This window comes from Lutra lutra, chromosome 1, assembly GCF_902655055.1.
Source record: "Lutra lutra chromosome 1, mLutLut1.2, whole genome shotgun sequence".
Classification (NCBI taxonomy): Eukaryota; Metazoa; Chordata; class Mammalia; order Carnivora; family Mustelidae; genus Lutra; species Lutra lutra.
The window spans coordinates 168,317,463-168,340,326 of record NC_062278.1 but is presented as its reverse complement, the minus strand read 5'-3'; the positions used below and the strand labels follow the sequence as shown (position 1 = coordinate 168,340,326).

The following is a 22,864-nucleotide window of genomic DNA, read 5'->3' as shown; positions in this document are numbered from 1 at the left end:
GCTCAGCGGGGAAGGGCACTGTAGGCAGAGAACCCAGAATGTGCAGTGGGGCTGGCCAGTATCGTGGAAGGAGGGGGTTTGTGGCTCTGAGAGGAGCTCGGGATGGGGGGAGGGTGGGGGATGGGTGGATGAGGGGAAGGTAGACAGTGGTGGGGGGGAGCTGGGAGGGTTATGGGCAGGGGAGAGATTAATATGGTTAGTGTGTGTTTAGAAAGAGTCCTCTGGGGGTGCCTGGGTGGCTCAGTCAGTTGGGCATCTGTCTTTGGCTCAGGTCATGATCTCAGGATCTTGGGATCAAGTCCCATGTCAGGCTCCCTGCTCAGCAGGAAGTCTGCTTGTCCCTCTGTTCCTTCCCTTGCTTGTTCTATCTCTCTGTCTCAAATCTGAAAGAAGATGATTCCTCTGGCTATGGAGAGGACCATTCAACAGCTGGTTACTGAGCAGAGCCCTGCTCTAATCAACAGGAGGAGGAGAGAGTGCAAAGGCCCTGTGGTGGAAACCTGCTTGACAGGTTCAAAGAGCCTCAGGGAGTTTCATGGGGCTAAAGTCCAATGAGGAGGGATGGTAGTGGGAAATGAGATCCATGGTGCTTTAAAAACACATGTGACCCTCTTCCCAGAGGGAGGTGGAGTCTGTGCCCCTGCCCCTTACATCTGGGCTCTGTGATTGCTTGAATAGTAAAATACCGCAGAAGGGACATTATGACTGTCTCTGGGCCTAGACCTTAGGAGATTGGCTGCTTCTGCTCCCTGTGTGTCCTGCGGTTTCATTTTGCTTGGTCTCCGTTATCTGTGGGCAGCCCAACTCCGGAAGCAGGTGACCCTCCTGATGGATCATCCAAGAGTTGAGAATAGCCTAACGCTAGGTCACAGTCCTTCTGTTCTACCCCTCGTGGCACCTCCTCATGCAGACCTTGTATCCTCTCCTGTCACAAGAAGGGTGAGGACCATACAATAAGTTATTCTGAGAGAAAGAGCCGCAGTCCCGTGATTATAGTACCTTGTTACAGTTGCTCGATTTCATTACTACTTGCTGATCTCTTACTCTAATTTATAAATGAAATTTATCGTGGGTATGTATGTCTAGGAAAAGACATAGTACATATTGGGTTTGTACTGTTTGTGGTGTCAGGCTTCCACGGGTGTCTCCCCATGGAGGGGGGGTGCTAAATGTAAATGATTGTTTTAAGCCCTGAGAACTGGGGTGGTTAGTAACGCAGCAGTAGGTCACCACACAGAGACTGTAGGCTAAGGCTAGATCGGGAAGGGTGTTGTCAGCCAAGGGAAGATCTCTGGGTTTCATTTTAATCATGAGGAGGAACCATTAGAGGCCCATGAACAGCTGAGTGCAGCAGGGGACACGGGCAGCGAGGAAGCCCCGCCATGGTCCCGGTGAGGGGAGCTGTTCATGGAAGGAGGGCTTAGAAGTGGTGCGTTCTGAGTGGAAGTTTAAGCAGGGTGGATGGGATCTGTTGAAGTATTGTGTGGAAGAAAGGGGTCACAGAAGAGTCTACAGTGTGGGGTGGACACAGCCTGGTGACCCCACGGTGACCATTTCCTGGGGTGAGGACTCAGCCCGGGCAGGAGGCTGCTGAGAGGAAGCCCAGTCGAGGGGTGACAGCTGAGGCAGGGAGAAGCAGAGAAGGAAGGGGTGAGGAAGTGCACAGAAGGTAGGAGACTGGACAGGACTCGGGCAAGGGGACAGGGCACAGAGGGAAACCGATGTAGGCCAGCACGGAGCATTGGGCAGTTCCTTCCTGCCCTGCTCCCTCAGCCCTGTCCTCAGTGCCTCGAATCCCACGTGAGGCTTTTTCTAGCTGTGCTACCAGCTTCCCTGGGGTATCAGTAAGGAGGCTGCCAGCTGCGCCCCAAGAGTACTGTGAGCAGACAGCAGGGGCCAGGCTGGTGCTTCCCGTGGAAAGGGTCTGCTTGTGCCCTTGCTCCTTTCACGGTTTGGTAGGGGGTTGAGGGAGGCACCTGGCCAGGCTCCTGAGTGGCATCCCTGGGCCTTGCACCTCCGTGAGCTAGGGGTGGGGGAGTACCCCAGGTCTGGCCTAGGCCGGACAGCATCCAGCACCCAGGGAACACGGCCTCCCTGCTTGAGGACACCGTGCTGAAGTGTCCATGACCTTCCATGACCTTCAGACAGTGAAGGGTTACCTGTTGCTGCATGGCAAGTCTTCAGGTCCCCAGGTAACTATGGGTGCCCACCTTCTGTGCTGAGAAGTGACCCCCAGAAACTAGAGAGATTTCTTCCATGTGCCAACATGCTTCTAAACTTCAAGAAGGAACTGTGTGTTCGTCAGGCGTGACAACAGGCTGCAGAATATTTAATGCCACGGGAAGATGTCATGACATATGGTTGCATGGGGAAAAGGCAGGTTACGGAACGGTGCGTACACCCTGGTCCCAGATTTACGCAGCCCCCGGCCCAGGTGGGCACACGATCTGGGCCAGTGTTCTCTGGGACATGAACTGTGGGTGGGTTAGGAGAGCTTGGATATCCTGACATTTCGGCAGGAAACATATATTCATTCTAAAATCACACCAAAAAAAAAAAAATCCCTATCAAATGTGTCAATAACTTAAATTAGAAAATCTGCTGCTTAATGAAAAGGAATCAGCTCAGAATAGAAAATTTGAAAAGACAAAGAATCTGTCTCCACCCAGAAGCCCCTACAGGAAAAGGCTCTTTATAAATCTAAAAATTGTTCGTTTTTCTTTTCTTACTTCTCTGTTCTCATTAATTCTAGAACTGGTATTTGTGGGATTTTGTTTGAAATAGTATGAATTTTTCTGTCCTAGTTCTTGATAAATGGGTGCTTTGCTTTTTCCCCCATTATGATGGAAAAATGAGTGGTTTCTAAGTTGGAGCTAGTTCTCTCATGACCTTTTCTTGGGGGACAGTGATGAGCCTCACCCCCAGCTCGGGCCCAGAGCCCGTTGGGTGGGCTGGGGGTTCTGTGGTCATGCTGACCCCAAGGTTGACCCTCCTGAGGAAAGGACTGCCCCTCTGGGAACAGTCTAGGGTTACACTGGCCTTGGAGAAACTGCGCATTTCCTCACATGAAAAAAAAAAATGGGGTTTTCAAAATTGAGGAAATATTTAGGGGGCATATGTAAATATCAGTTTTCTTTCTAGGGCTGTCCCCTTGACCTCCCCATGCATATGGGGGCCACGGTGGCGACTGCCTGGAGGAAGCACAAAATGGACACGCAACCTGGTTTCGGTCCCCACTTTGTTACTCCCTGGCCTTTGAGGATTCTTCCACTGTGCTGAGGGTCCATTTCCACATCTGTAAAATGGGTAACATGTTCCGTTCCTCACTGGCCTATTATAAAGGTAAGAGGAGCAGGGCCTGCCCAGGGGTAGGTGGCACGTGGCCACCATGACATCTTCCTGGAGGGCCCATGAGAGCCCTCCAAGCCCAGGAAGCTCAGCTATGGGCCAGGCCCTGGCCAAGCTGACCTTGTCCCACTGAGCCCTGCCACTGGCTCCCCAGGGCTCGGGCTGGTACATGCTCCTCCTCATGCAGGAACATGGCCAAGGCAGGGCTCTACTCGCCGCCGCCCCTCTCCTTTCTACTAAGAGCACACATTTCCCTCCTTGGCCATCTCAGGATAAAGGCTTGAGCCCACAGCAGGTTTTCCCATCAGGCTTTTATTATAAAGAAGGTTCCAGAGCATCCCAGCCACCCCCTCCAGCCCAGCCCCCGCAGGCTCGGAGCCAGTCCCAGCACTGGCTGGGTGTGCTGCGGGGGGAGCCGGCCCAGCCACGGAGGGTGGCTTCTCACAGGAACAGAAAATGGGTGATTTTTTTTTTTTTCAGGGCCTTGGGTGTTGGGGGGGGTGTCTCTGCCAGGTCTGCCTGTTCTCTGGAACAGTCCTTTCCAGTGTTGTGGTGAGAGCCCCTGGGGACCCCTCCCCAGGTCCTCTGCACAAGCGGCAGCTATTCACAGTTGGCGCGTGATAAGTTTTTTAATATATAAAAGCTTTAAAAAAAAAAAGTGGTGCTATCTTTAGAAACACTTCCAGCAAGATCAAGTAGCCCAGCTACAGCCTTGGTACAACATAAGCCCCTCTCCCTCCCTGCAGCCCAGCAGCGCTCAGCACCTGTCCCCTCGTGCTCTGCCCACCCAGCTGGGGGGAAGAGCCCACGGAGCCTGCCCACAGGCAGCTGCTCCAGCGACCGACACCTGACGCCGCCGGGAACCATGCATCGCCAGGATCCTCTCTGGGTGACCAAAGATGGAGGGAACGTTTGGATGGTTGAAGCAGAAACCACTGGAGGGCTGGCTCAAGGAGGCCTCCTCTCCGCCACATGGGATGAGGTAGTGTTTCTGGCTGGGGCCTAGGGGCCAGGGGCTCATCTCTGTAGAGGGCCCTGGGGGGCGGGGCTCACAGCAGCGGTGGTGGTGACAGAGCTGGGGGGTGGGGGCTCCATCCAGGCTGTGCTTGGGGGCAGGTGGGAGCCTTATCAGGGGTGGGCTGTGCCTTTCAGGTCCCCAACCCAGAGATCAGGTCTGGGGGCTGGTGGGAGGGGACAGAAGTGCCCAAGGGGCTCGGGGCTAGGGGCTCCTCTGCCTGGCACAGAGAAGCCCCTCCATTGCCCCCCCAGCCTCCCCGAAGCCGACCCTGCTCAGTCCTTCCCCAGCCAGAGTCCGAGGCACGGGGTACAAAGTGCGGTCGCGGTCGTGAGCGTCCCCAGGCTCAGGCCTCGCTGTAGCACTCGTAGATGTTGTCCTCCATCAGAGCCACCACCTGCTCAAACTTGTGCTGCAGCTGGGTCCTCCGGGCCGTGGGGTTCGCCTCCAGGGCCGTCATGATCTGAGGGGGAAGCAAGGAGCAGCTGGGTCCCAGCCCACGGCCCTGGCCCCAGAGGCCCCTGCAGCCCCTGCCACAGAAGATGGGGGGACAACGCGCCTGGATTGCCACAGCTGGCCATCGGCAGGTGAGTCCCTGAGCAGAAGCCTCTCCTGGGGCTTCCCTGAGCAGAGGGGAGGCGGGCAGGGCTGCGTGGGGGGGCACCGTGGGCCCCAGAGTGCGTGCCTCCTGTCAGGGACCCACCTGCGGGCGATACCTCTTGGCGTATTTGTAAATCTCAGCCATGGCCACGTTGGTGTTGAACTCGTTCTGGTATTTCTAGGACGAAGGAGGGCGGAGCGGGGAGGGGGTGGTGAGCTGACCCCTGGAGACCATCCCAGCCTGGGGGGTGATACGCAAGCCCCCAGCTTCTCCCAGCCTCTCCCTGGAAATCTGTGACCCCCAACCCCGCGCCCACAAGCCCATCCAGCACCGGCCGCACCCGTGACTCCTCGGCCAGGTGCGCATTCATCTCCTGCTCGCTGAGCGGAGTCATGTCGTGGATCTGCTTGTAGTAGCGCTGCACAATCTTCCGGTACTCAGGGATCTCCTTGGCGTACAGGAGCTTATTGGTGGGCGAATCCTGGGCAGAGAGGAGGGGCAGGGATGAGGTGGCCGATGGAGACCAGACAGACCTGTCTGCTTCTGGCCCAGCCCAGGTCCCCACGGCCACACCAATAGCCCCATCACAGCCGGCTTCAGTCCAGGCCAGGGCTCTTCCTCCCCACCCCTCCCCAGGCTGCCCTTTGGCATGGACCCCCTGCCCTATTTTCTAGGACACCGTTGGGAATGACCTGAAACAGGGGGACCTGCTTCCTTTAGGGGGGAAAAGTGCACAGGCTGTGGGCCAGCTCTGTGTTGCACGCAGGCTGTTTCATTTGGATCCTTGCTTAGGGCTGTGGGTCTTGGTGGCTAAGGTTGCTGGAAGCCTGATTGCTGGCTCAGTGGAATATTTCCCACTGTATGTTTCCAATGCCCGAAAGCCAAACGTGCCAAGTATACTCACAGAGCTTTGTCAGAGGCAACCTGTCTGCAGAGACCATATGTGAGAAGTGAAGGCATTCTATTTCTCTCCCTCTCTCAGCCTTGGAAAGTCCGGGGCTCATGGCAGGGCAGGGTCATGTACCTGCCATCCTGCAGCGCCGGGTCTCATCAGACCATCTCCTCAATGTTCCCAGCATCCAGGCTTTCATGCCTCCCTGCCCTTGGCCAGGTAGGTCCCTCTGCCTAGAAGACTGTTCTCCCTCCTCTCCCTGCTCAAAAGCCAGCCGGATCCTCTCCCCGCAGAGGTCTTGGGGCTATCCCTCCTGCATGCAGCTCAGAGGTCTTGGTCACCTGCCCCCTCCACCCCCACTGTTACTCAGTGACCACTTGCAGGGCTCCTGACCAGCAGGATGGCTGCTGGAGACTGGCTGGCTCTCAAGATGTTGCACCTGCCCACGCTGGTTTCCCACATGGATACGGGCATCCCAGGTTCTGGCTCTAGGGCCCAGATGGTGGGAGGTGGTGGTGAGCACAGCTGAGGCGGGTGCAGGTTTCTGACAAGGGCCAGGTTCTGGGCAACTAGACGCCCCAGCTGGAAGCATGCTTGAGCTCCTTGGGTCCCCCTCCCAGAAAAATCCGAGACCCCGCGCCCCACTGTGGCCTGTCTCCCCGCCCAGCCCATGGGCAGCCAGCCCCGGAGCCGCAGACCTTGCCCAGCTGCAGGTCAGAGATGGAGCAGGCGTCAATGAAAGCCTGAGCAATGACGGACAGGCAGGCATCGATGTGGTCCGTCTTGTCGATGTCGAAGACAAACTGGGGGTTTTTCAGGATGTTCACCCAGAACCGGAGAGGAAGGCTGTGGGAGGGGGTGATGGGGGCACCATGAGCTCACCCAGAGCATGGGGCAGTGAAGAAGTGGTTGCTGAGGGGTGGCGTCCACAGGAGGGAGGCAGTCAGGCGCCAAGGACAGGTTTGCTTTCCTCTACAGGCCAGAGAGGCTTCAACCCAAGATGGAGCCTCAGTTTGCTCATCCACAAAGGGGGCTGAAGACCATCCCTTCTGGCTGGGGTGGTGGAAAGGCCCTGAGCCGAGGTTGCGGCCTGCAGCGGGCCAGCCTACCTGCATGCCTGCCCCCCAGCTCCCACAGCGCCTTCTGTTCTCACGAGGAAGCCTCAAACCCGGTCCTGGTTCTCATTAGAAGAACCCCCCAACCCCGCCCTGCCTGGCAGCACACGGCTCCTCCTTCCAGCCCTTGCACGGCAGCAGGAAGTCCACATTAGCTGGGGCCACGGAGCAGCCAGAAAGGGCTGGGGAAGGGCGGCGTCTGGATTTTTGGCCTTGGCCTCTGGAGGCCAGAGAAGATTGGCAAAATCCCCACCCCCAGGGCCACCCAGTGATTCAGCAATCTGGCGTGCATGGACACCCTCCCCCCCAAGAGCTCAGAGAAGCCCCTGCAACCACGCAGAAACTTCTAGGCTGTGTCACTTCTCCTAAGGTTCAGGCTTCAGTTCTCAATAAGTTGTGGGGTTCTGCAACCCAGAAAGCTAAGACAGACAAGCCTTAGAGGAAGGCTATGAACAGGGTAGGGGAGTCAGAGCATGTGGGTTTGAGCCTGGTTCTGCCCCTGACATTGGGCAGGCACTTCTCTGTGAGCCTCAATGTTCTCATCTGTAAAACGAAGCTGATGGTACCCACCTAAGAAGAGTGGAGGAGAGAGAGGATGCTGAGGTCAAAACTATCATGCTTGCTTCTGGTTAATTCTTACAATTAAGGTGGATTACTTTTTATCCCTCTGGTTTTAGAGGTGGGAAGAGTAAAAGAGTGGTAAAGTGACTTACCAAGGTCACACAGCTAGGAAGTGGCAAAACAGGGACTGAATCCAGGCAGGCGGGCTGAGAGACCAGGCTCTGAACCCCTGCACTGAGCGCCATCCACATTGAAACAACGGAGCCACACATCCCTTCCTGCCCGCCCACGGCCCACACATCCATGGCCCACCAACCTGTTGGTCTTCCAGATGTGCAGAGTGTCGGGATCGGAGATTCCCCTCTTCTCCGCCTGCTCTTCTAGGAAGTCGAAGAAGTACTTGACAGCCAGTGGGGGCTTGTCTTCTCGGATGCTCAGGATGGCCTTGAACAGGTCATCCAGAAACTTCTGCAGCGTGCCCTGCAGAGGAGTGAGGGGGCTGCCATCAGCCCAGGGCCACTTGGGGAGAGTGAGTGGGCACCTCTGTGCTTGAGCTGGTGAGTGGGAAAGCCGTGCACCATCAGGCTGGTGCCTAAACTCTCTGGTCCTTCGTTTTCTTGTCTGTGAAATGGGTTAGCAAACTCCTCTTCCCAAGGGTATTGTAAGGACTGATCCAGATACTGAGGCAGAGTGGGGGAACTGGTAGGGCCGGGATGCTGACTTTGCCCCCCTGAGCCGTGTGACCTCAGGAACAGCACTAACCCCTCTGGGCCTTTGCTGCCCTGTCATGCTGGCTAATACAGAAGTTGTTTGGGGGCGCCTGGGTGGCTCAGTTGGTTAAGCGTCAGTCTTTGGCTCAGGTCATGATCCCAGAGTCCTGGGATCAAGCCCCGAGTCGAGCTCCTTGCTCAGTGAGGAGCCTGTTCCTCCCTCGCCCTCTGCCTGCTGCTCTCCCAACTCTCCCTCCACCCCCAGGCACAGGCCCACGGGGGAGGGGGAGAAGAGGCCAGGCCCACCTTGGTAGACAGGAGGCGAGTCAGGTAGATCTCTGGGAGCACCTTCTTGCGGTGGCTCTGCCGGTGGGACTTCTTGGGTTCTGCCAGCTCGTCCGTGGGCAACACCTGGGAGGCCGGAGCAGCGGTCAGTCTAGTGGCTGGTGCCCGGCACCATCCTTGGCCGTCCTGTGGGAGGTCCTATCCCGAGACCCACAGGTACGGGGTTCCATCTGGTTCCACAGATGCTTTGTGGTGCAAAAGGGATGCGGGGGATTCTGGAACCCATCCCTGCTCTCCAATCCCTGGCCTTTCCCAGGGCCTGGGAATACTTTGCCCAGATCCCCAGGGTGGCAGGAAGCCAAGTCCACACCCAGTGAGGGCGGGCACCCCCAGGGCCGGAGGCCGGGCACTTACCAGATGGAAATACTTCTCTGTGTCCAAGTCTTTCACTGTGAGAGGGAAAACACAATAAATAAACAAGAGAGAGGAGGGGGGAGAGAGAGAGAGACAGAAATGGAGACGGAAAACTGGAGAGAGGCAGAGATCCAAAGCAATACCTGGAGAAAATGAAAGAGTGCCAGAGTAGTAAAGAAAAATAGGCAAGAGATCCAGAGAGAGACACACAGAACGAGACTGAGAGAAAAAGGCCATGAGAGAGAGATGCCCACCAGGAGAAAGGAGAAACAGATGGGCATGCGGGAGACCCCAGAGGGGACAGGATGGCTGCCCTCACCCTCTCCACTGCCCAACCCAGAGCTCCTGCCAACCCAGACCTTGTAAATGGCAGGGAGAGACCCAAGATCATGCTCCTGACCTTAGCAGAGGACCCTGAGACCAAAGGAGCCTTGGACCCCATGCCTGGCAGCTGGGCAGCTAGGCCTGGGAGCCTGAGGGTATGAATGGAGGGTGGGATGGAGGCAGGGATATAGCCCAAAGCCCTGATGGGCATGCCAGCCTCCCCCTCCAACCTGGCAGCAGCCCAGACCTCTTGAAACCACATCCCGCCTTCTTGGGGCCTCTCTCTGGCTACCCACAGGATCCCAGCCTGAGGAGGCCTGGCAGCAGGCCCTACCCAAACAGTACTGGGGCAGAGGGGCCTGGCCCAGTTCTTGTCCCCAAACAAGGAGACCAGAGCCTGGCCAGCCCTGCCTCTCGAAGCCTCGGTTTCCCTACTAGGGCTGCTCAGAAGGGGCCAAAGCCTGGCCTGACCCCCTCCCCGTGTCCACCGGTGCTACCTCGGCCCAGTGTGTTGTCCTTCTTGTCTGTGAGGCTCATGGCCAGGGAGGCACCTTCAGGGATCTGACAGGAGGGGAGAGGCCGAGGTCAGAGGTCAGAGATTAGGGAGGGTGCAAGTGGGGGATGGGTGGGGCTGGGGACCCCACCTTATAGTGCGCCAGCGTGTTGAGCTTCTTGCGGCCATCTTCCACCACTGAGGTGTCATCCAGGTCCCGGAGGATATAGCTCTGCGTGCTCGAGGCAAACCACTCTGGGGACAGGGAACGGGGTGTCAGGGACAGGGACAAGGACAGGGACAGGCTGGAGGGGGCAGCACCAGCCTGGCCCACACAGGGAGAGGCCTCTCACTTTCTCTGTGGAACCTAGGGCAAACCATGCCTCTCTCTGAGCCTCTATTTTTCCATCTGTAAAATAGCGGAAGAGGAAAAAGATCCAGAGGAGAGGGTGGTGGTGGGCACAGAGCAGGAGGTCTGGCAATGTCCTCACCCTTGAGGTTGTTACTTTACTGTTGCTGATGAAGTAAGAAAAAGTGCCGTGTAAAGGGGATCACATACCTTCTATGACTCTCACTGTCCTTAGGTACTGACTCTGCCCTTCCAGGCTCTGGGTGACTGAGTGCCTGCCCAACCTCCTCTCATAGCCTATCCCGGCCCTTGCATGCCAGACCCAGGGAACCCCCTGCTCTGAACAGTCAGTCACTGTGCCCATTTATCATCACAACCTGGTGCTTGGAACAGGGCCTATGATCACAGAACAAAGGGCAGCTTGTTGGCCTAACCAGAACTCCTATGCATCCTTCAAAACCCACTCTAATTTCCACTCCTTGAGCACATCTTTCGTGAATACTTTTTACTGTTGTCTGCAGCTTGCTCACACTGCAGTACCCATCTCCCTGCCAGAGCAGGAGCTCCCTGGCAATGGGCACCTGGTCTGATCATCTCCATGTCCCCAGGGCCACAATCAACGTACATTTCCTGAGTGAAAGGAATATGCAACCAAAGCAGGAGAAAGTTCCCGCTGGAGTAGCCTAGTGCTGAGGCCCGTCACCCCGTTCCTGCCCACCGAGGTCAACGTCCTCCGCACGTGGCCACTGAGAGTAGGGCACATTCTTGCAGAAGGCTTCCAGAATCTTCTCTTTCACCTGTGTCAGCGTGTCCGTGTCCATGGCCCGCACGCTCAGTGAGTCCATGCCGCAGCCCTGGAAGGACACGTTCAGGTTCTGCACAAGAGAGGAGGAAACAGTCAGCAAGCCCTTCCCATCCCTACCCTTGGCCCCAGGCAGGGCAACCACCTGCCCAGGGCAGCAGGGTCAGGATTAGGGTCAGGGTGCTATAGGCATGTAGATCCCCCCAACACTTGCCAGCCTGGGAGGGGGCTCCCACCTGGCTACCCAGCCACACAACTCACCCGGGGCTTGGCCTCGATGTTCTCCCGCAGCAGCCACTCCTCATTGAGTGTGTAGCGGGCCTTGCCTGTGATGGCATCAATGGAGCCCTTGTTGATCTGCTGCTTGATGGCACACAGGAGCAGGAAGAATGGCTCCCCAACAGTTTCCTGGGGGTGGGCACAGAGCTGTCAGGGGCTGGGACCCAGCCTGCCCAGCCCAGCCCCCACCCTCCATGGTCCAGCCCTCCAGCCTCTGGCCATGCCGTGGCCTCCATGTGGAACACTTTCACTGCCCCTCCCCAACACCTCCATGGCTGCCGGGGTAACACCCCCTCTGGGATCCTAGCACCATTCTCCCCACCTCCCCCTGCCTCCTGTCCCCCACCCCCAATGTCTCTGGACTCCCAAGGCAGAAAACCACGGGCTGTGGGCAGGCACATTCATCTGGTCATCTCAGCAACTCTTGCCGGATATGGGATATGGGATGGGATCCTCATTGCTGAGGTTCAGAGAGGACCATCAACCTGCCCAGGGTCACCCAGTGGGGAAGTAGCAGAGTTAGCCTTGGGCCCCAGATCAGCTGGCTCCCAAGTCCCCGTGACTCTGCTAAGCCACCCAGGGTGAGTTTAGGTGGAAGCAGAACACAGCATCTGGTCTCCAATCCCAGGCTGTTGAGGGGACAGTGTCTTGGGCCAGGCTAGGCCTCATACCCCTGCCCTCCTACGAAGCCTTTAGACCTGAGCTTAGGGCCACCTCCTCCAGGAAGCCACCATGAACCCTCCAGCGGGGTCCGAGGCCTCAGAGCTTGAGCGCCACTGTGTGGCCTTGATTGCTCTGTATTTGCTATTTCAGCCTCCGTCTCCTCTAAGCCTGGAGGAGTCTTAAGGGCTAGGACTGGGCCTTGAGTTATGGTCTGAACACAGAGCCGGGGCCCAAAGGAAGACAAGGGCAGTAGGCCAGGGGTGGGGGTTGATGGCTGAGAAAGCAATCTGGAACAAAGCCTTCTGAGCATGCTCTGGGCCGCTGCGGGAAGCCAGCTCTCCCTGGAGCCATATAATGGACCCTACAGGTCTGTCCCTGCTCCCTGAGCCCCTTCCACATTTGCGCAAAGGGCGTGAGGACCCCTCCCAGCGGAGCGGGCCTGCCCTGTGACGCTGGTCCTGGGGGCAGGGGTGGGCTGGCCCCGCCTCACCCGCAGGCAGCTGTACATGCAGATGGACATCCAGTTGGTGAGCATCTTCTCGACCACCGACTCCGTGCGCCGCAGCATGAGCTTTGGGTTCTTGGCAGCCGAGGCATCGATGAGGTCCACCAGCAGCTCCTTCATGATGCCCGTGTAGTACTCGAGCTTGCCGTGGAGCGCGATGGTCAGCAGCGAGGCCAGGCTGCACCTGCGGGTGGGCGGGCACATTTGCCCCGGGGGTCCAAGGCGTGGCTGCTGTGGGGGCTCTGGCGAGGCCCCACAGACCTGGCGGCCCCACGTCCGCCTGGGTGGGCAAGTACAGCTCAAACCCACATGCAGAAAGAGCCACTTTCTCCAATGTCCACGGCCACCGCTGTGCCTGCGGGCCCCTGCCTTAGGCACCCAGGCCCAGGAGAGGGAGGCACGTGGGGGCCCAGAGCCGGGTGGATGCCCCCTGCCCAGCAGGCAAGGTAGTTTGCAAACCGCCCCCGGCATGGGTCCAGCTAGGCCGAGCCCCGACAGGCTGTGTGGCCTCCAGCAGGCCCCTGCCCCTCTCCCAGAGCCTCACAGCCTGACCTGTCGCGCACTGCGAAGTCTTTCTGCTGCTCCAGCGCGTGCACGAAGACAATGAGGAAGTGCTTGTTGTTGAGCAACGAGGAGAACAGGCTGATCCCCTCTTCCATGTTGGACCGGCAGCTCTCCGGGATCTGCGGGAGCAATCGGTGCTGTCCGCGGGGGTCTGGTGCCTCTGCCTGGACTTGGGGGCAGCACCTACAATGCCCTGAATGGCTCTGTGCATGCCTCCTGGGATGGTAAGTTTACCACCTTTTCATGACAGATGTCTCTTAACCCCCCAGGATTGGGAATAGTGGCTCAGTTGAGTTGGAAAGGGGGGCTCAGAGAATGTCAAGGGAGGTATCCCTGTGCCTAGGACCCTCTCGCTTTTCATTCCCTAGGAAGCAGGTGGAGTGGGATGTCCAGAAAGGCCCAATCCTCTCCCCTTGCCTCCTGGCTTGAAGTCAGAACCTCTAACACCCTGAATGGTGTTATTCCGTGACTGTCTCCTGGGATGGACTCACTGTCTTCCAATGACTGATTCCTCCCAACTCCCCACGCTTAGGATCAGTGGATCAGATGAACAGGAAAGTGAGGCCCAAGGAGGGGTGGGTGGCTCTGAGGCAGCCCTGTGTGTGTGTACACACGTGCATGGGGTACTCACCTTCCACTCTCCCAGCAGTGGGTGGGTCTCCTGCACCGGGGAGCTGCCCTGGGAGTTGAGGGTCTGGGAGGGCAGTACATAACGTTCTTCATAGAGGGAGGAGCACTGTAGGGGTAGACCACCCCCCAGCATCTCAGCAGGGCTGTGGTCTCCCCAGGCTGGCAGGCAAGGGCCACTCAACAAAAGCAAAGGAAGAGAGGCAGCAGGCCATGCCCAGGGGCTTTAGGGATCCAGAGACACAGGGAGGGGTGGCCCAACGGGCTTTGTGGGGGAAAAGGAAGGAGTAGAGCCTTCTCTTTAGATGCAAGGTGTGCAATGCAAGAAGGCACAAGGCTTAAGATGAAGCAAGAGGAGCTGAGCAGAGAGTGGGAGAAAGAGCAGAAAGGCCAGCAAGGACCATGGCGTGGCCTTGTTCGGGCTGCTGCTTGGAGAGCAGTGTGGACAGGGCAAGAGGCAGACCACTGCCACCAGCACACATGTTCTGGCCAGCCAGGGAAGGTGAGGACGGGGCAGTAGCCCCTGAAACACAAAGAAGGATGGGAAGCTTGAGGCCAAGTCCAGTGGGCAGGAGGAGGGAACGCAGAGACCAAAACCCCTGGAAGGGACCCAGCATTGAGAGAGGTTGGTGGGGCACCAGGGGCCCAGGACAGCGTGGACCACCCCTCAGTGAAGGGAGAAGCAGGCCTTACACCCCAGGAGTACAGTGGGGCTAGTAGCCGGCTTCCATATGGACAATCAAACATCAAATGAGTAGAGAAGAAAAAGAAAAAAGAGGGGAGAAACTGGGCCACCTCCCTTGGCAGGTGAGGGCAGGTGGCCAAGGTTGCCGTGAGCGTGCATGCGGGTTACGCACTGCTCAAGGGGCCCATGGGGAACCACGTTTTCCTCTAGGTTGGCATGGCTCAGAAAGGGATCAGGGAGCCCCTGAGGCGGCTGGCAAGGGTGCGGGCTGACCTTAGGGAAGAAGGTGCGGGTCACAAAGTGCTTATACTCCAGGAAGGGGATGCCCTGGCTGCGGTTCAGCTCCTTGGTCAGATCAGTCATGTCCGTCTGCAGCTCAGCAAAGCCTGGTGGATTGGCCCCCGGGGAGCTGTGAGTGGATCTCAATCCCATTCCCCATATGGCAAAGCCAAGGTCCACAGCCCTGCACGGTCCCCCCCCAGTACCTTTCCGGATTTCCTCTCGGATCTGAGATTCCATCTCCTCCATCTGCAGCAGAGTCTTCTGCCAGTAGCGCTCCGCACGGCGGCTCTTGGTGCAGAAGACGAACAGGGCTAAGGGTGGTAGAGAGGCAGGTCAGGCCTGGAAAGCCCTTTAGAAAACACTGGTGGGCACATGGCCGTGTACAGGACTCAAGCCTGGAGGGAGAGGTCCTGCTGGCTTCCTCTCCACCTGCTCTGGGCAGGGTGTGGGAAGGTGGATGGGTGCCCTCAGCCCACAGTCCTCCCCTCCCTGGAGGGCTGGAAACGCTTACATGGTAAAGGGTTCGGGAGTGCCCAGGAAAATAATGCTGATGTCCCTTTCTTACAAATAGTTTGTGTTTTAAGGGCGCCTGGGTGGCTCAGTGGGTTAAGCCCTGCCTTCGGCTCAGGTCATGATCTCAGGATCCTGGGATCAAGCCCCACATTGGGCTCTCTGCTCAGCAGGAAGCCTGCTTCCACTCTCTCTCTGCCTGCTGCTCTGCCTACTTGTGATCTCTGTCAAATAAATAAATAAAATATCTTTTTTAAATTCACTATAAAAAATAGTTTATGGGGCTTTTTTTTTAAGATTTATTTATTTGACAGGGAGAGAGAGAGATCACAAATAGGCAGAGAGGCAGGCAGAGAGAGAGAGAGGGAGAAGCAGGCTCCCCACTGAGGAGAGAGCCTGATGTAGGGCTCGATCCCAGGACCCTGAGATCACGACCTGAGCCGAAGGCAGAGGCTTGAACCCACTGAGCCACCCAGGTGCCCCTAGTTTGTGTTTTAAAACAGTGGTAAACCTTATAAAATAGTGTATTTTAAACCTTATAAAATAGTGTGTGCTTTAAAATAATGGTAAACCTTATGAAATAAAGATAGTGGGTCAAACACTTATAAAGCAAGTATAAAGGTAAGGCAAAGGTAGGAAAATTCATTAAAATATGATAATTAGTTAAGAGATACATAAAACACACAAGTAAAATGTGGTCATCAAAAATATAAAACGGTGGAGAAATGTGTCTGGGTCTTGGTTTAAGCAACTTGGTTTAACCCAACTCTTGGTTTCGACTCAGGTCATGATCTCAGTGTCGAGATCAAGCCCTGCATCAGGCTCCATGCTCATTGCAGAGTCTGCCTGAGAGCCTCTCTCTCCCTCTCCCTCTGCCTCTCCTGCTCTTGCTGTCTGAAATAAATAAAATAAGTCTTAAAATATATATATATATATATATATAAAACAGGGGGGGAGTAAAAACATAAAGTTCTGTTCAAAATTAACTTACTCTCAACTTAAAAGAGACTGTTATATACATAAGATATTATATATGAACCTCACGGTAACCAAAAAGAAAGAACATAAAATACACAAAAGAAAAGAAAGAGAAAAGAGGAAAGAAATCTAAACATACCACTAAAGAAAACTATCAAACCACAAGGGAAGAGAGAAAGAGAAGAGAAAGGAACAGAGAAAAACTACAAAAAGAGCCAAAAAACAACTAATGAAATGACAGTAAGTACAGCTATCAATAATTATTTTAAATATAAATGGACTGAATTCTCCAAAAGACATAGGGTGGATGAGTGGATTAAAAACAACAATAACAACAACAACCAGACCCAACTATAGGCTGCTTACAAGAGACTCACTTCAGATCTAAGGACACACACAGACTGAAAGGAAGGGGGTAGAAAAACAAGTTTCATAAGAATGGAAATGAAGAGAAAGCTGGGGTAGCAATACTTACATCAGACAAAATAGACTAAAAAAAAGACTGTAATAAAGACACAGAAGAGCTCTACATAATGACCAAGCGGTCAATCTGACAAGAGAATTATAACATTTGTAAAGATCAATGTATTGAACATACCTAAACATACAAGGCGAATTTTAACAGGCCTAAAGGGAGAAATAGACAGCAACGCAGTAAGAGCAGGAGACTTTTTAACACCCAACTCACATCAACAGATCACCCAGACAGAAAATCAATAAGGAAAACATCATCCTTAAACAACACGTTGGACCAGATAAACTTAACAGATACATATAGAACATCCAAAAACAGCAAAATACATATTCTTTTCAAGGGCACATGGAACATCCTTCAGGATAGGTCACATGTTAGGCTACAAAACAAGCCTCAATGAATTTAAGAAAACTGAAGTAATATCAAACATTTTTTTCTGACCACAACAGTATGAAACTAGAAATTAATTATAAGAAGAAAACGGGAAAAGGCACAAACATGTAGAGACTAAACAAAATGGTACTAAACAACCAAAGGGTAAATGAAGAAGTCAAAGAGGAAATAAAAAATACAGAGAGACAAATGAAAATGAAAATGAAAAAAAAAAAAATCCTTGGGACGCAGCAAAAACCATTCTAGGAGGGAAGTTCATAGTGCTACCTCAGGAAACAAGAAAAGTCTCAAATGATCTAACCTTAAAGGAACTAGAAAAAGAAGAACAAAACTCAAAGTTAGAAGAAGGAAGGAAATAAAGATCAAAGAAGAAATAAATGAAACAGACTAAAAAACAAAAGAAAAGATTAATGAAACCTAGAGCTCGTTCTTTGAAAAGAAACAAAATCAACAAACCTTTACTCAGACTCCTCAAGAAAAAAAAAAGGACTAAATTAAATCAGAAATGAAAATGGATAATTATAACTGATACCACAGAAATACAAAAGGTAAGAATACTATACAGTTGGCTACACCAACAAATCAGACAACCTGTGAAAAAAATGGGCCAATTCCTAGAAATATACAATCTTTTAAGACTGAATCATGAAACAGAAAATCCAAATAGACTGACTGCTAGTAATGAAATCAAATCAGTAATCAAAAAAACTCCCCTAAAACAAAAGTCCAGGTCCAAATGGCTTCACTGGTGAATTCTATCCAACATTTAAAGAGGAATTACTACCTCTCCTCTTGATATAATTCCAAACAACTGAAGAGGAAGAAACAATCCCAAATTCATTTTATGAAGCCAGCATACCAAAACTGGACAGAGACACTACAAAAAAAGAGAACTACAGGCCAATATCATTGATGAACCAAGGTCCAAAAACCTGCAACAAAATTTTACCAAACCGAATTCAACAATGCATTAGAAGGATCATACACCATGACCAAATAGGCATCATTGTAGGGATAAAAGGATGGTTTAACATCCATAAATCACACAACGTGATACACCACATTAACAAACAAATGAAGGACAGAAATCATGTCATCTCAACAGAAGCAGAAAAATAATTTGACAAAATTCAACATCTACTTATGATAAAAACTCTCAACAAAGTGGGTATAGAGGGAATGTACTTCAACACAATAAAGGCCATGTAAGATGGATCCACAGCTAATATTAAACTCAGTGGGGTAAAACTGAAATTATTTCCTCTGAGATCAGGAAGGATGCCCATTCTCACCAATCTTATTCAACACAGCATTTAGAAGTCATGGCCATAGCAATTAGGCAAGAAAAAGAAATAAAAGGCATCCAAATTGGAAAGGAAGAAGTAAAACTGTCACGCTTTGCAAATGATATAATATATGCAGAAAACCCTAAAGACCACCAAAAATATTATTACAACTACTAAACAAATTCAGTCAAGTCCCAGGATACAATATTAATACACAGAAATCTATTGTGTTTCTATACACTAATAAAGAGCTATTCAGAAAGCAAAATAAGAAAACAATATCATTTACAATTGCATCAAAAAGAGTATAATACTTAGGAATAAATTTAACTAAGGAGGTTAAAAAAAAAAAAGTGTACTCTGAAAACTAAAAAACACTGATGAGAAAAATTGAAGATGGCACAAAAAAATGGGAAGTTATACCCTGCTCATACATTGGAAGAATTATTGTTAAAATGCTCATTCTACCCAAAGCAATCTATTCAATGCAATCCCTATCAAAAAATATCAGTGGTAATTTTCACAGAACTAGAATCCAAATGGAACCACAAAAGACCCCAAATAGCCAAAGCAATCTGAGAAAGAACAAAGCAGGGTATCATGCTCCCAGATTTCAAACTATACTACAAAGCTATTATAATCAAAACAGTATGATACTGACATAAAACCAGGCACACAGGTCAATGGACTAGAATAGAGTCTACAAATAAACTCACACTTACAAGGTCATTAATCTTCAACAAAGGAGGCAAGAATACACAATGGGGAAAAGACAGTTTCTTCAATAAATGGTGTTGGGAAATCTGGACAGCCACATGCAGAAGAATGAAATTAGACCACTTTCTTACCCGATATACAAAAATAGAGTCAAAATGAATTAAAGACTTAAATGTGAGTCTTGAAACCATAAAACATTTAGAAGAAAACATAGGCAGTAAGCTCTTGGATATCAGTATTAGCAATATATTTTTGGATATGTCTCCTCAGGCAAGGGCAACAAAAATAAACAAATGGTACTACATGAAACTATAAAGCTTTTGGATGGCGAAGGAAACCATCCACAAAACAAAAAGGCAGCCTACTAAATAAATGGAAGACAATACTGGCCAACAATATATTCAATAAAATGTTGATACCCAAAATATACAAAGACTCATACAACTAAAAAACAATCTGAATAACAAACAAGCAGAGGACCTAAACAGACAATTTTCCAAGAAGACATGCAGATGGCCAACAGACACATGAAAAGATGTTCATCATCACTAATCATCAGGGAAATGCAAATCACAGCCACAACGGGATATCGCTTCACGCCTGTCAGAATGGCTGGTATCAAAATGACAAGAAATAACAAGTGTTGGTGAGGCTGTGGGAAAAAGGGACCCCTGGTAAATTGATGGTGGGCATGTAAATTGATGCAACCATCACACTGTGGAAAATATTATGGAGGTTCCTCAAAGATTAAAAATGCAAATATCCTAGGGCCCAGCAATTCCACTTGTGGGTACTTAACTGAAGAAAACACAGTAATTAATTCTAAAAGATACATGCACCCCTAGGTTCACTGAAGCATTATTTACAATAGGCAAGACACGTAAGTTACCCAAGCGCCCACAGATAGATGAATGGATAAAGAAGTCACGGTGTATTGATACAGTGAAGTATTACCCAGCCCTGAAAAATATCAGGGACATCTGTGACAGCATGGATGGACCTAGAGGGTACGATGCTATGAAGTCAGAGAAAGACAAATCCTATGTGATTTCACTCACATGTGAAATCTAAAGAACAAGACAAAACAGAAACAGACTCATAGATGCCAAGAACAATCTGGGGGTTGACAGGGGTGGGAGGTGGAGGATTGGATGAAATAGGTAAGGGGGATTAAGAGGTATAAACTTCCACTTATATAATAAATAAGCCTCGAGGACCTAATGTACAATATTGGGAATATAGTCAATAACATTGTCATATCTTTGTAAGGTGACAGATGGTAACTGAATAAAAACACTGAATACTATGTTGTATACCTGAAACTAATATAATAATGTATGCCAATTATAATTCAGTAAAAAATGGTAAACAGTGACTTTCCCTGGGTGAAAGAATGATGGGTGATTTCTGTTCTCTGTTCTTTATCATTTTCAGTCCTTTCCACAATGACTAGATATTAACTTGTGAAACATTTAAAAGATCAAAAATTATGAAACACCAAAGATTATACACCAGTATTATATCATAGTCCCTTTCTGGGGTGGGGAAGGGGGAAACACACAGACACACACACGCAGCCAAACCTTGAACAACTGAGTTTGAACTGTGTGGGTCCATTTCGACACAGATTTTTTAAAATAGACACAGTAATAACTGTGTATTTTTTCTTCCTTACTACTTTCTCTTTTTTGAAGATTTTAAAATATTTATTTATTTGCCAGAAAGAGAGAGAGAGAAAGGCAGGCAGAGGGAGAAGGGAGCAGGGAGGCTGCTGAGCAGGGAGCCCGATGCGGGGCTCAATCCCAGGACCCTGGGCCATGACCTGAGCCAAAGTTCGCTGCTTAACCGAATGAGTTACCCAGGCGCCCCTCTTCCTTATGACTTTTTTATTTTAAAGATTTTATTTATTTATTTGACAGACAGAGATCACAAGTAGGCAGAGAGGCAGGCAGAGAGACAGGAGGAAGCAGGCTCTGCTGAGCAGAGAGCCTGATGCGGGGCCTGATCCCAGGGTCCTGGGCTGAAAGCAGAGGCTTTAACCCACTGAGCCACCCAGGCGCCCCCCCCTTATGACTTTCTTAATAACATTTTCTTTTCTCTAGCTTACTTTACTGTAAGAATGCAGTATGTAACACATGTAACATACAAAATGTGTTGACACTAAGGCTTCAGTCAACAAGAGGCTACCAGTGGTTAAGTTTTGGGGGAATCAAAACTTATATGTGGATTTCTGACTGTGCGGGGTCAGCACCCCAACCCCCACGTTGTTCAAGGATCAACCATATCACCTTCATAACCACTATTTTAACAGTGGGGCAGCCTACCAAATATGTAGGTTAATCTTCCCTGAACAGCGCTCTTTTAAGTTTCCTCAGTAGCTCCTTAGCGCCTAGAGGACAAGGTTCCGAGTTCCTGTGCCGGGCACTCAGGGCCCACAGCCTGGAGGCAGCACATCCCCCAGTATCTACCCAGTATACTACAGATACCCAGTATCTATCACTTCTGCCTGCATGAGCCGTAGCCAGGGCACACCTGGTCTTTGTGCAAGCTGTGTCCCCCGCCCATCATGTCTTTTCTCCTACGTGCCAGTCTTCAGAGGGGCTGGGACAAGGTGGGACAGGTCTGGCATGGCGTCATGAGAGAAGGGCTTCTTACCAACCACAGAGAGCAGCAGCAGGACACTGCAGATGACGATGGACACAATGATGGCCGTCTCACTGCCCCCCAGCTGCAGCGTGGCAATGGTCTGGTTGAAGTTCCCAACCTGGATCTGTATGGAGGTCGGGGGAGGGGCTGTAGCTTCCCTGGACTTATGCCTTGGCTCCTCTCCTCCCTAGCTGTGGGGCCCTGGGCAAACCACCTAATCTCTTTGAACTTCAGTTGCCACATCTGGAATGCTGAGATAACAACGCCCACTTCCCTGAGTTGCCCTGAGGGCCATATGAGAGGCTACTTGCTCAGTACAGGGGGCTGTGTTAATTATTATAGCCTGGCAGGAGCCATGGAGGAACCAGAGACAGGGCAGTTCACAGGCCCCGGCTGCAGCCCACCATACCTGGAGGGCTGTTCAAGGACCCAGGGAGCAGGCGAAGTCTGAGAACTCAGAAGGCATCACTGGGACTGGGGTGCAGGTGAAAGGGAGTTTTTCTAGTCAGAGTTTGCCCATTCTGGGCAACACCAGCTGCCTGGGAGGGAGGGAGCTCCCCATCCCAGGAGGCATGCAAGCAGATACAACATAGAAAAGGTCCCATTTCTGGGCCCTCTCTGCCCTCCTCCTGTTTCCCTCCCCTCTGTGACTCTGCATGGTGACTGGAGGCCCAGACTCCGGGGGGAGCATCAAGTCAAACAGGGAAAACGTTTTTTTTTTACTTTTTTTTTTTAAATTTCTTTTCAGCGAACAGAATTCACTGTTTTTGCACCACACCCAGTGCTCCATGCAATATGTGCCCTCCTTAATACCCACCACCTGGGTCCCCCAACCTCCCACCCCCCGCCCCTTCAAAACTCTTGATTGTTTTTCAGACTATGGACTCTGAAAAACAGGGACAACTTCTTATGGCCTCTGAAGGTCCAGCCCCATCAGGCCTATCCCAGGCCCATCACTGACCTGGAGCAGGTCCCTAAGTGCTGGGGCCTCCTCTGTCAAGCGGGGATGTAAAGCTCTGCTTTGCTCCCCTTGCCTCATCCACTGAGCACAATGCTTGGCCCCAGCATGGCATGTGGGGAAGGAGTTGGCACTCAAGCAGATGGGGCAGGGCTGGAGGCCAGGGCCACCTCCACCTGGGGCGCCCTGTTCACTCACCGTGATGGGCAACTGGCCCTCGGCTGTGCCCAGGGACTCGTTGACAGAGCAGTGGATGACTCTGTCCGAGACGATCTGGATGTCACAGGCCACTTGGCCTATCTTGATCCGGTACTCGTGGCTCTGGAGCCCCAGGCTGTCCTGCTCCTTCTGCGGGAACAGAGCGGGGGTGCTCACCAAGGGCCGTGG

At 52.1% G+C, this 22,864-nt stretch overlaps 1 protein-coding gene and 1 long non-coding RNA gene across 2 annotated transcripts in view; one reads left to right on the top strand and one right to left on the bottom strand.

Moving 5' to 3' along the window:
* Positions 1-3,640: 3,640 nt before the first annotated feature.
* The window catches only part of PLXND1 (plexin D1), a 58,588-nt gene continuing 39,364 nt past the window's right edge, over positions 3,641-22,864 (bottom strand). The window contains 18 exon segments of the mRNA XM_047744061.1: positions 3,641-4,826; positions 5,067-5,141; positions 5,305-5,445; positions 6,555-6,702; positions 7,849-8,012; positions 8,549-8,653; positions 8,942-8,976; positions 9,763-9,826; positions 9,910-10,013; positions 10,826-10,982; positions 11,171-11,317; positions 12,342-12,540; positions 12,909-13,039; positions 13,552-13,656; positions 14,506-14,618; positions 14,718-14,825; positions 21,529-21,643; positions 22,676-22,825. Coding sequence (XP_047600017.1) covers positions 4,710-4,826; positions 5,067-5,141; positions 5,305-5,445; positions 6,555-6,702; positions 7,849-8,012; positions 8,549-8,653; positions 8,942-8,976; positions 9,763-9,826; positions 9,910-10,013; positions 10,826-10,982; positions 11,171-11,317; positions 12,342-12,540; positions 12,909-13,039; positions 13,552-13,656; positions 14,506-14,618; positions 14,718-14,825; positions 21,529-21,643; positions 22,676-22,825 — 2,178 coding nt within the window. The 3' untranslated portion in view covers positions 3,641-4,709.
* On the top strand, positions 4,789-6,970 carry LOC125108358 (uncharacterized). Its single transcript, XR_007129882.1, has 3 exons — positions 4,789-4,950; positions 5,947-6,075; positions 6,835-6,970. It is a non-coding gene; the product is annotated as an uncharacterized LOC125108358 (long non-coding RNA).